Source organism: Gossypium arboreum, chromosome 7, assembly GCF_025698485.1.
Source record: "Gossypium arboreum isolate Shixiya-1 chromosome 7, ASM2569848v2, whole genome shotgun sequence".
In the NCBI taxonomy this organism is placed as follows: domain Eukaryota; kingdom Viridiplantae; phylum Streptophyta; class Magnoliopsida; order Malvales; family Malvaceae; genus Gossypium; species Gossypium arboreum.
Genome location: NC_069076.1, coordinates 11,979,228 through 11,991,728, shown reverse-complemented (window position 1 = coordinate 11,991,728; position 12,501 = coordinate 11,979,228). Strand labels below are relative to the sequence as shown.

The window sequence follows — 12,501 nt, the reverse complement described above, 5'->3', positions numbered from 1 at the left end:
CTCTTTTTCTTTTTTCTCTCAAGTCCTCCTTCAGCTGGCCATGAGGCCGTCATAGCTTCGTCGCGACCACCGATCATCGGCGACGGCGACAGCCACTTCCGGTGGCCATAAAATCCAAAAAGTTTCCCGAAGCCCCTTTTCTTGCATAAATCATGGATCTGGTGATAGGTCATCCGAAAACCCAATCAAAGTTCGACGGGAAGTCGAGAGACCTTTCGGTTTCTCTTCTCCAATGTGGCCGTCGGCGGACCCTAAGGGGTTCAGAGACCTTTCAGAGCCGAGGAGGGCCTCCCAATGGCAATGAACAAGTAAGATTTAAACTCTTATTTTATTTTCTTATATTTTTTTAAATAAAAGCAGAAAAAAAAAGAAGAGATGAACAACCTTATTTTTTTTCTTAACTTTTTTTTCTTTTGTATTCGATTTTTTTTCTCTTTTCCTCTGTTACATATGGTTGTTGTGGCTTTTATAGCCAAATACATTACAAAATATTCATTTTTTGTTTTCTTTTTTACTGTTTCTTTTGTTTCTGCGTTCTGTCCTTTACTTTTATTTTTTTTCCTTTTTTTTGCAGGTGTCTATGCCAAGGTCAACCACATTGGGGAGTCATGCTTTGCCATTTCGGTGAAGGGGGGCAAACCTCAAGTGGCATGCCTACTGACATGGCGAAGGAGCGGTGCCGAAGCTTTTAGGGTTCTAGGGTTTTCTTTTTTTGTTTAGGTCTTGGGCTATTAGGCTAGTCTATTTAGGCTTCTGTAAATGGACTTTGTTATTGTTATTGTTTTTGTTGTTTTGTTTATTGGGCGGACGAAATTGGGCATCAACATTATTTATTATTAAGTTTATGTATGATATTTATTATTATAGAATATTATCTTATTATAAAATAAATTTCAATTGTTGAAAAGAGATGTTATTATAATATTTTGTAACAAATATATTTATCTTGTGTTTGTTTTACTAAAAACAACTTTTAGAAATGATTTCAAGAAAATTTGTCGAACAACGAAAAATATTTTATGCAGAATTATCCAAACACCAGAAAATATCAATTTTCTGGAAAATCAATCCATTTTTCAGAATTTATTTTCGGAGAAACAAACGCAACCAAAATTATAATAGAGTTAACATTTACCGTTAAAAATGAAATAGAAATTATTATTAGAATCATAAAATACTTTCAAAATATTAACTTTGTTAGCAATGAATATTAACTTTATTGAAATTTAGAATTTTTTAATAATATGAAGATTAGTTTGACCTATTTAATATAAGAATTAATTTGATCCGATTCTTATAATAAAATCAATTACAAGGTATATTCATACGACGAAAGTAGTTTAGGTGTTAGGATCAATTTATCACAGTAAAAAATAAAATATATATGTTAATTTGTGACACTAACTTAATTAAGAGTTTTATTAATAGTATATATACATAAATTTGATGAAAGAAAACATTTTATGTTAATAGTTAATTTTTTAAAATTGAGGGAAGAATTTGGTGCCTTGGTAAAAGAAATTGTTAATAAATTCCTTAAACATAAATTTAATCTCTTGAAGTATAAAAAGATAAAGAATCCCATGTGATGGCTTGAATTCGAATCGCGCTAATCACGTTTATTATTCGAATTTTACTCTATTATTATAATTCAAAAAAATATAAAAAGATGAAAAGGACCTAAAATTAGTAATTTAATTTAAAGATATATTAAACATTTTTTTAACTTAATTGATACACAATTAACCGGTAAAACCAATACAATTAAAAATTTATTAAATGGTTACATGATTGGGTAAGCGAGTTTCCATTTTTTTTTTTATTATTAATAGCAAATACTAACTTGACTGTTGACATGTCACTTCGACCAACGAACTACTAAGGAAAACTTTTTTTAAAAAAAAATCATTTTTATTCCCTATTCAAAGAAAAAAAAATAAAAACAGAAAAGAAAAATCCACATTCATGGTTGCCGCCGGAACTGAACTTAATTGACTCGCTTTTAATTGATACTCCAGATTCCTGAACAACAATCCACCGTGCGGTCTCTCTAGATCTCTTTCTTTCTTTCTGTTTTTATTTTTGGACATTTTGATGCGTGGTGATGGCGGCTTCAGAGGATACCATTACCGACGACGGGAATCATACGGTTGAACTGACCGTGCTTGACAACGAGGAATCGGCAGCTAATGGTGGCTCTGCAGCAGCGTCTTCGGAGGAGATAACACCTCTCTTGACGCAGATCGAGAGGCCCAAGATCAACATCTTTTCTGTCTCTCGTTCCCGAAGAAAACCTAGGGTAAGTAAAGTAAACCCTTGATGTTATTTTTTACAGTTTTGTTAATTTGAAGTTATCTAGTTCTGTCTGCCTGAATCTTTATTTGTAGTTTTACTTGTTAAGGGAAGCTGGTTGTATTGAAAGTTGAATGTTTGACTCGATAAACCATTTATTTATGATTTACATCGAATCTGAACTTCCCATGCCCCTAGAGGAAAAGAAATTAGCTAAATCAATGGACAAACAAATCAAACCGAGCATTAGTTCTTATCATTGCTATTTCATTTTATTAGAAAGAAATGGAAAATGTTGCAGAAATGAAGCAGTTTAACTCAACTCAGATTCATAATTGATAAAGTTTGAACAATTTGCTATAGATTTAAGTCATAGGATCCAGGGGGCGCGGGGGCAGTCGCCACTTGGAATTTTCTCAGATTTTTGAATTTTATATATAAATTATCATTATTTTAGATTTGGTATCCACATTGTATATCATTCGCCCCCTTTGGCCAAATTGTAATTTATATAATTCGGCCTTTTTTAAGGCATAAGTTATATTTTATATTAACAAAGTATTTTTCAGTTTTTAATTATATAACTTTAATAATAATAATCAAATATTAATCTATGATGCGCCTTGAAAGACTAAACTTAGAGGCCCAATATGGACTTTAAAGTTGAATTTCAGAATTAATTGATTTGACCAATACCCATATATATTAGGTTAGGGACTTTCCTGTATTTTAATTTGTATGTCTTGCTAAGGAATTATATTCCTCTAGTAAGGTGCCGGCATTGCCGAGAGAAAAAGAAAGGAGTTTGATGCAAAGAATGAGAGCACAGAGTAAAAAAATACAAATTATCTTCCTCTCGACTCCTTACGCAAGAGACCTCTTGAGAATTTTCAACAGATTCTATCATTGATGAGTTTGATCTTATGAAAAAGCGGAGGGTGCAATTTAGGATGCCTAGTATTGAGAAATAATACTAACGCCAAGTTTTTTTAATTTAATTTTTGGAACTATAATGATATTTATGAAATTTTTTAGTATAGTATTAGTTATTCTTTTTTGCATATTGGAAAGAAATATTTAATTTTATATAGTCTGATTTTTTTCTTTTCATTTTTTTACAGTTAAATCATTCATACTTTTTAAAAAACATTAAATTGATTTGTTTGATATGAAAAAAATGTCTCCGAGAAGAATTGGTACTTTTTTAAATTAAATAAAAAGTCGTTCGGATTTAGAAGTTTTGCTCCCCTTGGAGTAAAATCCTAGATCCGTCCCTGATAGCAATGCTAAGCTTAAAATAACAAAGTTCCTACAAATTGAGGTTAATATGGTTTATTGAAATCGTCGGTCAATCTTATTGCTTGTGCTTAAACTAATATTAGTATTTGCTTACCCGAATGCATAAGGTGATGCAGAAGTATTTTAGTTTATGGACTGAATTTAGGTTTAATTGGTTTAATGTGTTTGCAGGAGTTAGTGATAAAAGCTTCAGAAACAGAGATATCTCCGGTTTCACAGTTTATGTTGTGGGCATGGAGTGGATCCAGATATTCTGGTCTACTATGCATGGCCTTGTCATCTGTTATCTACTTTGTCATGGAAATTCTTTCCGAAAACTTTACTGGTTAGTAAGTTTCTGCGCCCCTATGCCTGAAGCCAACTCACAAGGCATGTCATAATTCATATATGTTGCTTCCTACGTAAATTAGCCCCTTTTCTGTTGTAAATGATATTTTGTGGTCCCCATGAGATTCTAGTTATGGTAAATGGAAGTCCTAACATAACCCTAGCTAATGATAGACTGAATTAGGTATAGTGATAGCCATAAATTCTAAATGGCATAAATGATTCTTAAACTTCAATTGCATAAATAAGATTGTCATGCGGTTGCATCCTCCTAATAGAATCCATTGTAAGTTAACAGGGAAGCAATGTTGTTATCAATGGCGCAAGGCACACCCTAGGTGCTAGAACCCTTATATTGCCTCAGGTGTAAGGCACAAAAAAATGCTGGCTTGAGTGAAGTAAAGCGCAATACAATACAATATGTATATCTTTGGGTTTTTGTATGTCTGAGTGTGTGTATATAAATATATGAAGCTTAAGATATATATAAACTCTAAAGTATGGTCTGGTTTATCTACAAAACATGCAACTTTTTTATCAGTCAATATGCACGACTTCCTTATGGTCAATATTTCTTGTTGAATGCTCAAATATTGTGGAGTATAGGTTTTGATATTAACCCTTTCTTACTAGTAAAGGTATATCAAATTAAAAAGGTGAAAATGAAAGAAACTAAAGAGAAACTCAATCAGGCGGGATTTTTTATGCATTTTGACTTTCCAAAAAAACACGCCTAGGTGCAACTAGGTGCACGCCTTGACAGCACTGCAGGGAATTTTTCTATTCTATCATTGTTTGCTATAGCTGAGCGGGTATGGATTAATCTATAAAATGATAGTCAAGAGCGGGCCAACTGTAACAAGCACAAACTTCATTGATATGTGATAACACAATTTAGTAGTCTCAGATGTAGATCTCTATAAAACAACTAAGACAAAGGGCATGTGAGCCACAAAATGCATGCAATAAACAACCTACATTTTTAAGTAGAGTCTTCACTGTATACTATTGTTGTTGACATACAGATATATGCAATGCTGATGTTATGTAGTGTTATTTTTAAGTGTTTACACCTTCCCCTTTTGCTAGCTTCTGATATCTATTTTCCAATGATTCCAAATTATTTGGCATTAGATGTTTTTCATTGATTCTTTTCCATTACTTTTTTTATGATGGCAGCTCAGTCAATTCCTTTATTTGAGACGGCATTTGTAAGATGTACAGTTACCTTGATATTATCATATATATGGTTGCGAAGAATTGGCCTGCCAATATTTGGAGCAACTCATCCCAGGAAACTTTTACTTTTAAGATCACTAGTGGGGTATCTCTCATTATTGAGTTTTATCTATTGGTAAGTTTTAGTTCACATTCTTGCTTCTCTGCCTCTTTAGAGCTTGCTTATATTAGGGACCCTTTCGCTCTTCTTCCATGACAGAGAAGGAATAACCTAGGAAGAAAGGAAAAAGAGAAAGTTTTCATCATATTGGACTACTCCCCTCTGTTATCTTTTTGGAACTTTTTTACAGCATATTCATCTTGCTAAAGTTAAAAGCTTCTTTCTATTGTTGTTAGATTATATTGACACTGATGTTGCTCCAGTGATACACTAGGCATACTAGATTTTTTTTTTTTTTTTTTTTTTTTGGGGAGGCGGTGCTGCAATTACATTTTTCTTCCTGCTTATACCAGTTGTTACGAGTCCTATCTTTGCAGTGTATCATAAAGGGCTTATCACTTCTATGCCTGCAAAGCTGTAGTTTTTATCTAATCTATTTGATGCCTTGCTTTACGTGAAATTGGAAATTTAGACAATAAATTGGCATAGGATGTAGACTATTACCAAGCTAAACATGAATTAACCCGTTTGCTAGTATAACCCACTGTTGATAATGGTTTAAACATTAGTTTCCAAAACTAGGTTTTGCTTCTTTTTAATTTCTCTAGTTATTTTAAACTAGCAATTCTTGAAATTGCTCTTGCTATGGCAAGTAAGATTTTTCATTGTTAACAAAAATAAGATAATCTGGTAGTCATAACTGGTTTGCTCAATTTTGTTTTCAGCATTCAAAGGATACCTTTCTCTTTGGCTATTTTATTAAGCTTTACAACTCCAATAATGGCTTCAATCGTGGCTAGAATTATTTTGTATGAGAAGTTGAAAATTACAGAAATTGGAGGTCTGTTAACATATTCTCACCTTCTATCTTGACTTATGCTATAAAAATTGAGCTGCCTTACAGTGGTAGGGTTTAATTACTTTATTGATTTTCATCCATTTCCAGGTCTTGCTTGCAGTTTCTCTGGCATGCTTTTCATTTTTCAGCAGATGCTTACTACACAAGGTACAGAAGTGAGTTGACAGAACCTTCTCTAATGTGCTCAAAATGAATGCCTTGGATATGTTAAAAGTTGAAATATAGTGGGAATATTTTGTTAGTTTGCTACTATATGTTTATAAAGATAATGGAGTATTTCCATTTATGCTAATGAGTGATTTTTATTGTTTCCATGTTTCTGAAATTATGATATCCTGCAGTCTCTTCAGTAACCTCACTTCGCTTCTCTTTTCTCTTTCTCTGCATATTTGTTACTTAAGTTTTAATATTGTTATATGGCCTTAAGTTTTTTCAGTCACTTTTAGTTTCATGATTAAAATCCTTGTTCTGGTAGGTATGTGAGAGGTTGTCTCCACTTTCTATGCATCCATCAAGTGATAAAATATGTTCGATTATGTAGTTCTCCTGGATTTTCTTTTCTTTTTTTTTTTTTTTTTCATCTGTTAGCATATATGGATTTATTTGCCCTTTTCTGCACTAATTTAGATTCATTTCTTAATAATTTAATGGCTAGCACCTAGCAGTGATTCTTCTCATTTCGAACACCAAAATACCAAACCTTGACACCTAATATTGAAATTTCTCTATTCTCGATTACTTTCAGTCCTACCAAGTTTCAGACATCTTATGTGTTATTCAGATTTCAGAGCCTTAAGTTTGTAGCCTCTTCTCAATACCAGCCAGTTCAATAAATTAACCAAATCATAAGAAAAAAGTCAAAATAAAATTCATCTTAGAGATGCCAGGAAAATCAACTACATGCATAGATCAAACCTTTACTTCAACTTTTTGTTATCATTTTTACTTTCTATAAACGAATTATCATCTCTAACCCAGTAACCCTTGATACCATTTATTATACCAAACCACAACAAAGCAGTTTGAGGCAACAGTTTAAATCCATTTTAAATTTATTCCTAGGTGACGCTTAGACTCAATTTTTTATTCATGTACTTATCTTCTTTCTTTTTTCTATGAAATTATTCCAACTTCAGAGTTGAGGTCATTGAGGAGTACATTGCATTTTTTTGTAAAAAGGTTTTAAAACACTGGTTTCATTCTAGTGCAGGCATATGCACATGTTTTCTTTAATGATTATGATGAAGCTAGTGCCATGAGCAAAACCATGTCCTTCAATTTTGTTTTCTCTTCTTGGATCATGGAATTATTTACACGGTTTCCTATAATTGTGCATTACTGATGGCAAACCTGTTGCTGGATGTGGAAGGAGGGCTACAGAAAACTGAGGAAGCAAGCAATTCAAGTTTCAGAGGAAGTAACCATATATATGCAGCCTTGATTGGTTTTTTTTCATCAATAACTGGTGGAATTAGCTACTGCCTCATAAAGGCTGCAGCAAAGGCAACAGATCAGCCTGTGTAAGTTCTTTCTATGTTTCCGTGTTTCAGATCATTGCTTACCATCAAACTTCCTAAAATTTTCTGTAATCATCATTCCAAAATTTATGTTCACGAGCCTTATTATGATATCTACAATTTTTTTTTTTTTGTGATTCTATTAATGCTTGTTGCAAATAATCCTTCTTTAGGGTAACAGTTCTGTCCTTTGCCATACTGGCTAGCCCTGCTGCAGGAATATGCACTTTTGCCTTTGAGGTGAGTGCCATAATATGATCAATTTTTGAATGTTTAGAGACACTTTTTTTATGTGCAACTAATTACAGTTTGACCAGGGCTTATCTAATGTAACAAAGCCCCATTATGTTTAAAGAGACGCATTTTCTATTCTGCATCATTGTACCATTTATTAGTCTCTTACAAGTTTCTGATTTTGGAAGCAAATCAGAGATTTCATAATAGACTCATTGGTCCAGAAACCTCACACACTGGTTTACCTTACAAGTCATACATGGCTGGTTTTAATCATTTCATAACAAGTCCTAGTTCGCTTATTGTATCAACAACAGTAGCTGACAGCAGCTTGAATACGTTGTCATAGCTTAAACTTGCAATTCTCTATGCATGGAAAATACCTTTTATATGAATACAGTTATTCCAAACAAGTAAAGCATTCCAAAGCGGTAATGTGGAATGCTAATGTTTATGAACTCTAGGGCTGTCATAGGCTAGATGAAATAGAAAATGATAAGTGAAATTGAATTAGTAGTTATATTTAAGATTTTTTACTGCTTCCTGGTATTGACAGCCAAATATTAAAGCTGAAGCAACAATTTTTGGATGCTTATTGTTGCCCAAGTCTATTACTTGGTGGATCCGAATATGCTGATCGACACTTTTAATTCCCATCTCACTTAAGGGAAAAGATTTAGTTTGTTGTTATTTTGTGCTTGCTCCTAGACGTGAAAATGATTTGCCTGGATAACTGCCAAAAGATTTTGAGCTTCATTTAATTGATACTTGTATTAGCAAGAAATCATAATTTTGAATATGGTTTGCATTTCCTGGTATTCCAGTCTTCAACATAAAATTGTTATTTATATCTCAGGAGTTTGTGCTGCCAAGTTTCAATTCACTATCTCTGATGCTTGCACTTGGTATTCTGTCCTTCTTAGCTGAGGTTTGTCCATTATAACAATCAGTACGCTTTTGCACCAACGATAGTAGTAATAACTTTTTTTCCTTGGAATAATGATAATGACCAACCATGCTGAACCATAGTTTCCTTAAAACTTTTGGCATTGCGTTAAACATATTTCTGCTACAGGTGTTTCTAGCTCACGGACTACAGCTTGAGAAAATAAACAAAGCTGCAAATGTCATGTTTATGGAGGTACGCTCTTGTTTGCACTTTCGGTATTCTTTTTTTCTGGTTGATTGAGGAGTGCATTGATTTTTTTTTTTCATTGGTTTAACGTATTACAGGCTGCCTTGTCCCAGTTATGGGGCATAGGTACATCAAGCATAGCCCCTTCTTTGGGTCGACTCGTTGGGTGCCTACTCATCTTAATCTCAGTGTCTTTTACTATGTTTTTTGGACCTGAAAAAGAGAATGAATGAGAAATGTTGGTCAATTCCATCTTCTTTACCTTTCTGTTCTTGCAACATCACCCAATTGTTTTTTTGAAGATATTGCATTCATTTTGTTGTTTCTTTAATTGAATTTATGCCCATTTTTAGTTTAACCATCTCAAAGAGAAAGAAATACTTGAAAGATGAAACATCCGACTTCGTCGCACCCTTGTTAATTGGCTTGAAATTTGCTTTGTTTTTCAGTTAGGGATGAGGTGAAAAATTTCAAATTAATCAAATTTATGAGTCATATTTTATTATCTTAATTTAATTTAAAAAAATCAAATAGGTGAAATAAAATTTGATTTAAAATTAAATTAAGTGAAACTTTTATTTAAATTAAAAAATTAAACAAATAAATTTAAAATTTTATTACATATTTCATGTCAAAATAAACAAATTTATAATTTATATATATGAAAAAATTTAAATAAAAAAATATATATAATTAACTTGAGTAATTAACTAAGTTATCTAGATTCTAAAATTATCATTTTAAAAAAATTTAATTTTTTAGTTATTTTTAAATTTTTTAAATTTTAAATTTTGAAATTTTTATAAATATTTTAAAATTTAAAAATTATATTAAATTTTACATTTTTTTAAAAAACTAGTATTTTTTTGTTGAAAGAGAAACACTCAATTTCAAACAAACTTAACAAGGAAAAAAAATAGACTAATTTGAAACAAATTATTCAAATCATTCATATTATAAAATTCCAGATTCATTAAGACACTTAAAATTAGAAAAAGAAATTCAATAATTTTTGCTCACCTACAATCATGTGCCAATTTCGAAATAAGAAATAAATTCATTAAAAACAATTGATTTTATTTCTGAAACAGATAAAAATCATATGGAAAGTAGTGAATGAAGCCCCGGATTTAGGTTTTTTATCCAATTATGTAACGGGTTTCATCAAGGTATTTAAGGTTTTTACTCCACTACATTTCAGTCCATCATTATTTGTGTTTTGTATTATATTTGCGTTTGTAAATACCAAAAAACCAATTTCCTTAATCACAATATCTTGGTAGGTAAATGATTTCTTTTGACAAAAATAATTATTTTTAAAATGGCTCAATAATTCCTACAGTATGAACTAAGCAAGAGAAAACAGATTGTAGGAAGCCTCAGACAGCCAGTCGAGTTGACATCAAGATAAATTAAATATTCAGTCGGTAATTCCAACTATAATAATCAAATCCTCATTGGCTTCCACAATCCATCCATTTATAAACTGTAATCGCCGAAAACGGCTCCGTAGATCACAACGTTTCAGATCCACAGGTTCCTATCAGCAAGCGAAACATGGAATTTATATCGGTCCAATCATAGCATCGCCGGTCACTGCTGTTGGCTACCGGCGACGTGGCATCGGACCCAAAAATGATAGACAAAAAAACCATTCAAAAGGAAACCCTCAGAGACCCGTTTCAAATCACTCACACAGCGGAACACGCTTCGAGGAAGCACTCGCCTGATTTCCCGGCCAACCATCAAACACCTAAGAACAAATATCAGAGGGCTGAGAATTGGCGGATGGGAAGACGGGTATGTTCCTTAGCGCGTTGCCGCTGCTGATAAAAGTGTCATACGGCACTTCCTATCTATGGGAATTCTTCTTCACTGGGATTTTAAAGTCTAAAACACTTTTTCTTCTACATCTCGAAACAAATTTAAACCAAGCCAAAACAAAACAAAAACAGAGAGTAAAAGGGAGAGCTCCGCAGATAAACACTGGAATGAATTGTTCTTTTCATTATATGACGAAGAAACTTGGGTAGGGTTTTATAGGGAGCAACGGAGTTAAAAGAAACCCTAGATCTCTAAATTGGAAATTGTAGAGAGACTGAAATTCATTAAATTGGGCTTATTTTGGTGATTTTAAATAAACCGAAAGGAATTTTCAATGCCCAAAATGCTTGGGGTAGGTTGCTCCTACAAACTCCATACGCCTAAACTATTGGTCTTATTAATCTGTTTCCATCCATCTTTGTTTTTTTAAAAAAAATATTTAATCTATAAATATCAGAATATAAAAGTGAATTAAAACATAATGAAAATACATTTTTTTAAAAAAGAACTTGTTAAAAACATGTTTTAAAAATCCAAAATTTGTTGAGTTATTCACCGACCAATTCAATCCCCAACTAGTTTAATCCTTATCAAATCATATGGTATTATTATTCTATGTTTTATTGGATTACTTTATAAAATTAAAAACTGAAGCCAAAGGCTTATAAAATTTATAGATTTAAATTATATACTTTTTCCCATCTTTATGCTTAATATTTTTTGTCACTAGTGCTTCTTAAATTATTTTTTTCCTACTATTAGTCAAACCGTTTGTCAAATTGTTAAACCTATTTTAAAAAGAGCTTAACTCACAAATTAGTATCTAAATTATACCATTTTTCTCAAATTAGTATCTAAACTTTTTGTCACAAATTATACTTAAAATATTCTTTTATTACTTATTTTACACCAAAAACATTATATATATTAAAAGAACTCTAGCCAATAATGAATAGTCACATCATATAAACATAAAAATATTTTTAATTCTTTTATTTATTTATTTATTTTACATTATTTCTTACTTTTTTTTCTTTTTCTTTTTTTTTTTTCCTTTACGATGTTTGACAAAACCAACAATTCTTGAAATTTGCCCCTTAACTCCTAAGGTTGAGACGTTAGCGATTAATTCTATTTTTGAACTTTATTGCTTGCTTGCTCGACTTGATAAGATAAAAAAAAAGGTATTTATCAGACAAAACTAGTGTTTTTAGAACCAGACTAGCTAGACTCAGAACCTGTCAAGGTACTAATCCGAAGATAGAAGTTAAACCAACTGACTCGTAAACCAATACATATTGATTGAACCAACATGAAAAAAACCAGTTGAACTAATCTTTCCTATTTTAAATTATTGTTATATTTTTATATTTTTTATTATTTAACCAAACTGAACGAACTGATCAAATTAAGAATTGGTGACTTGACTAGTTTGGCCATTAGTTTAGTTTTGAAGAAAGAAAAAAATAATAAAAAGAATATATATAAGAGAAAATAATATTCTCCTTTTTGCCACGTTTCAATTTTTACTTTGTTATCTTTTTTTTTTTTAAAATAGGCTTATAAGTTTAACTAACGATTGCACTAGTAGAGGATCTAGCATTGCCTTACTAAATCTCTTCACTTTTCACGAACCTATGAATGAGTCCATATAAGGTGGAAAGCTTGTCCAGGG

At 31.7% G+C, this 12,501-nt stretch overlaps 1 protein-coding gene and 3 non-coding genes across 5 annotated transcripts; 1 reads left to right on the top strand and 3 right to left on the bottom strand.

The window, feature by feature from the left end:
- Positions 1–1,858: 1,858 nt before the first annotated feature.
- On the top strand, positions 1,859–9,396 carry LOC108463593 (uncharacterized). 2 transcript variants are annotated; one of them, XM_017763542.2, is made up of 10 exons: positions 1,859–2,299; positions 3,763–3,916; positions 5,098–5,272; positions 5,983–6,098; positions 6,204–6,263; positions 7,486–7,636; positions 7,807–7,873; positions 8,724–8,795; positions 8,943–9,008; positions 9,101–9,396. In XM_017763542.2, exons 1-10 carry the CDS (start codon positions 2,105–2,107, stop codon positions 9,233–9,235), a joined length of 1,191 nt encoding a protein of 396 aa, XP_017619031.1. In that variant the 5' UTR covers positions 1,859–2,104; the 3' UTR covers positions 9,236–9,396. The 2 variants fall into 2 exon arrangements, with proteins under 2 accessions (XP_017619031.1, XP_017619090.1); XM_017763601.2 differs by having other exon boundaries at positions 6,204–6,271; positions 7,497–7,636.
- A 977-nt stretch (positions 9,397–10,373) lies between these two features.
- Positions 10,374–10,466, bottom strand: LOC128295743 (small nucleolar RNA snoR77Y). Its single transcript, XR_008286301.1, has one exon. It is a non-coding gene; the product is annotated as a small nucleolar RNA snoR77Y (small nucleolar RNA).
- A 20-nt stretch (positions 10,467–10,486) lies between these two features.
- LOC128295749 (small nucleolar RNA snoR2/U65) lies at positions 10,487–10,632 on the bottom strand. The gene has a single exon (XR_008286307.1). It is a non-coding gene; the product is annotated as a small nucleolar RNA snoR2/U65 (small nucleolar RNA).
- Positions 10,633–10,818: 186 nt separating this feature from the next.
- LOC128295750 (small nucleolar RNA U49) lies at positions 10,819–10,883 on the bottom strand. The gene has a single exon (XR_008286308.1). It is a non-coding gene; the product is annotated as a small nucleolar RNA U49 (small nucleolar RNA).
- Positions 10,884–12,501: the final 1,618 nt, after the last annotated feature.

What these genes read in the sequence shown, in the direction of transcription:
- LOC108463593 (XM_017763542.2), top strand. Translation starts at nt 2,105, where the DNA reads ATGGCGGCTTCAGAGGATACCATTACCGACGACGGGAATCATACGGTT. An exon ending in GCAGATGCTTACTACACAAG is followed by an intron (nt 6,264 to 7,485) that starts GTACAGAAGTGA and finishes TGGATGTGGAAG; the next exon opens with GAGGGCTACAGAAAACTGAG. An exon ending in CAAATGTCATGTTTATGGAG is followed by an intron (nt 9,009 to 9,100) that starts GTACGCTCTTGT and finishes AACGTATTACAG; the next exon opens with GCTGCCTTGTCCCAGTTATG.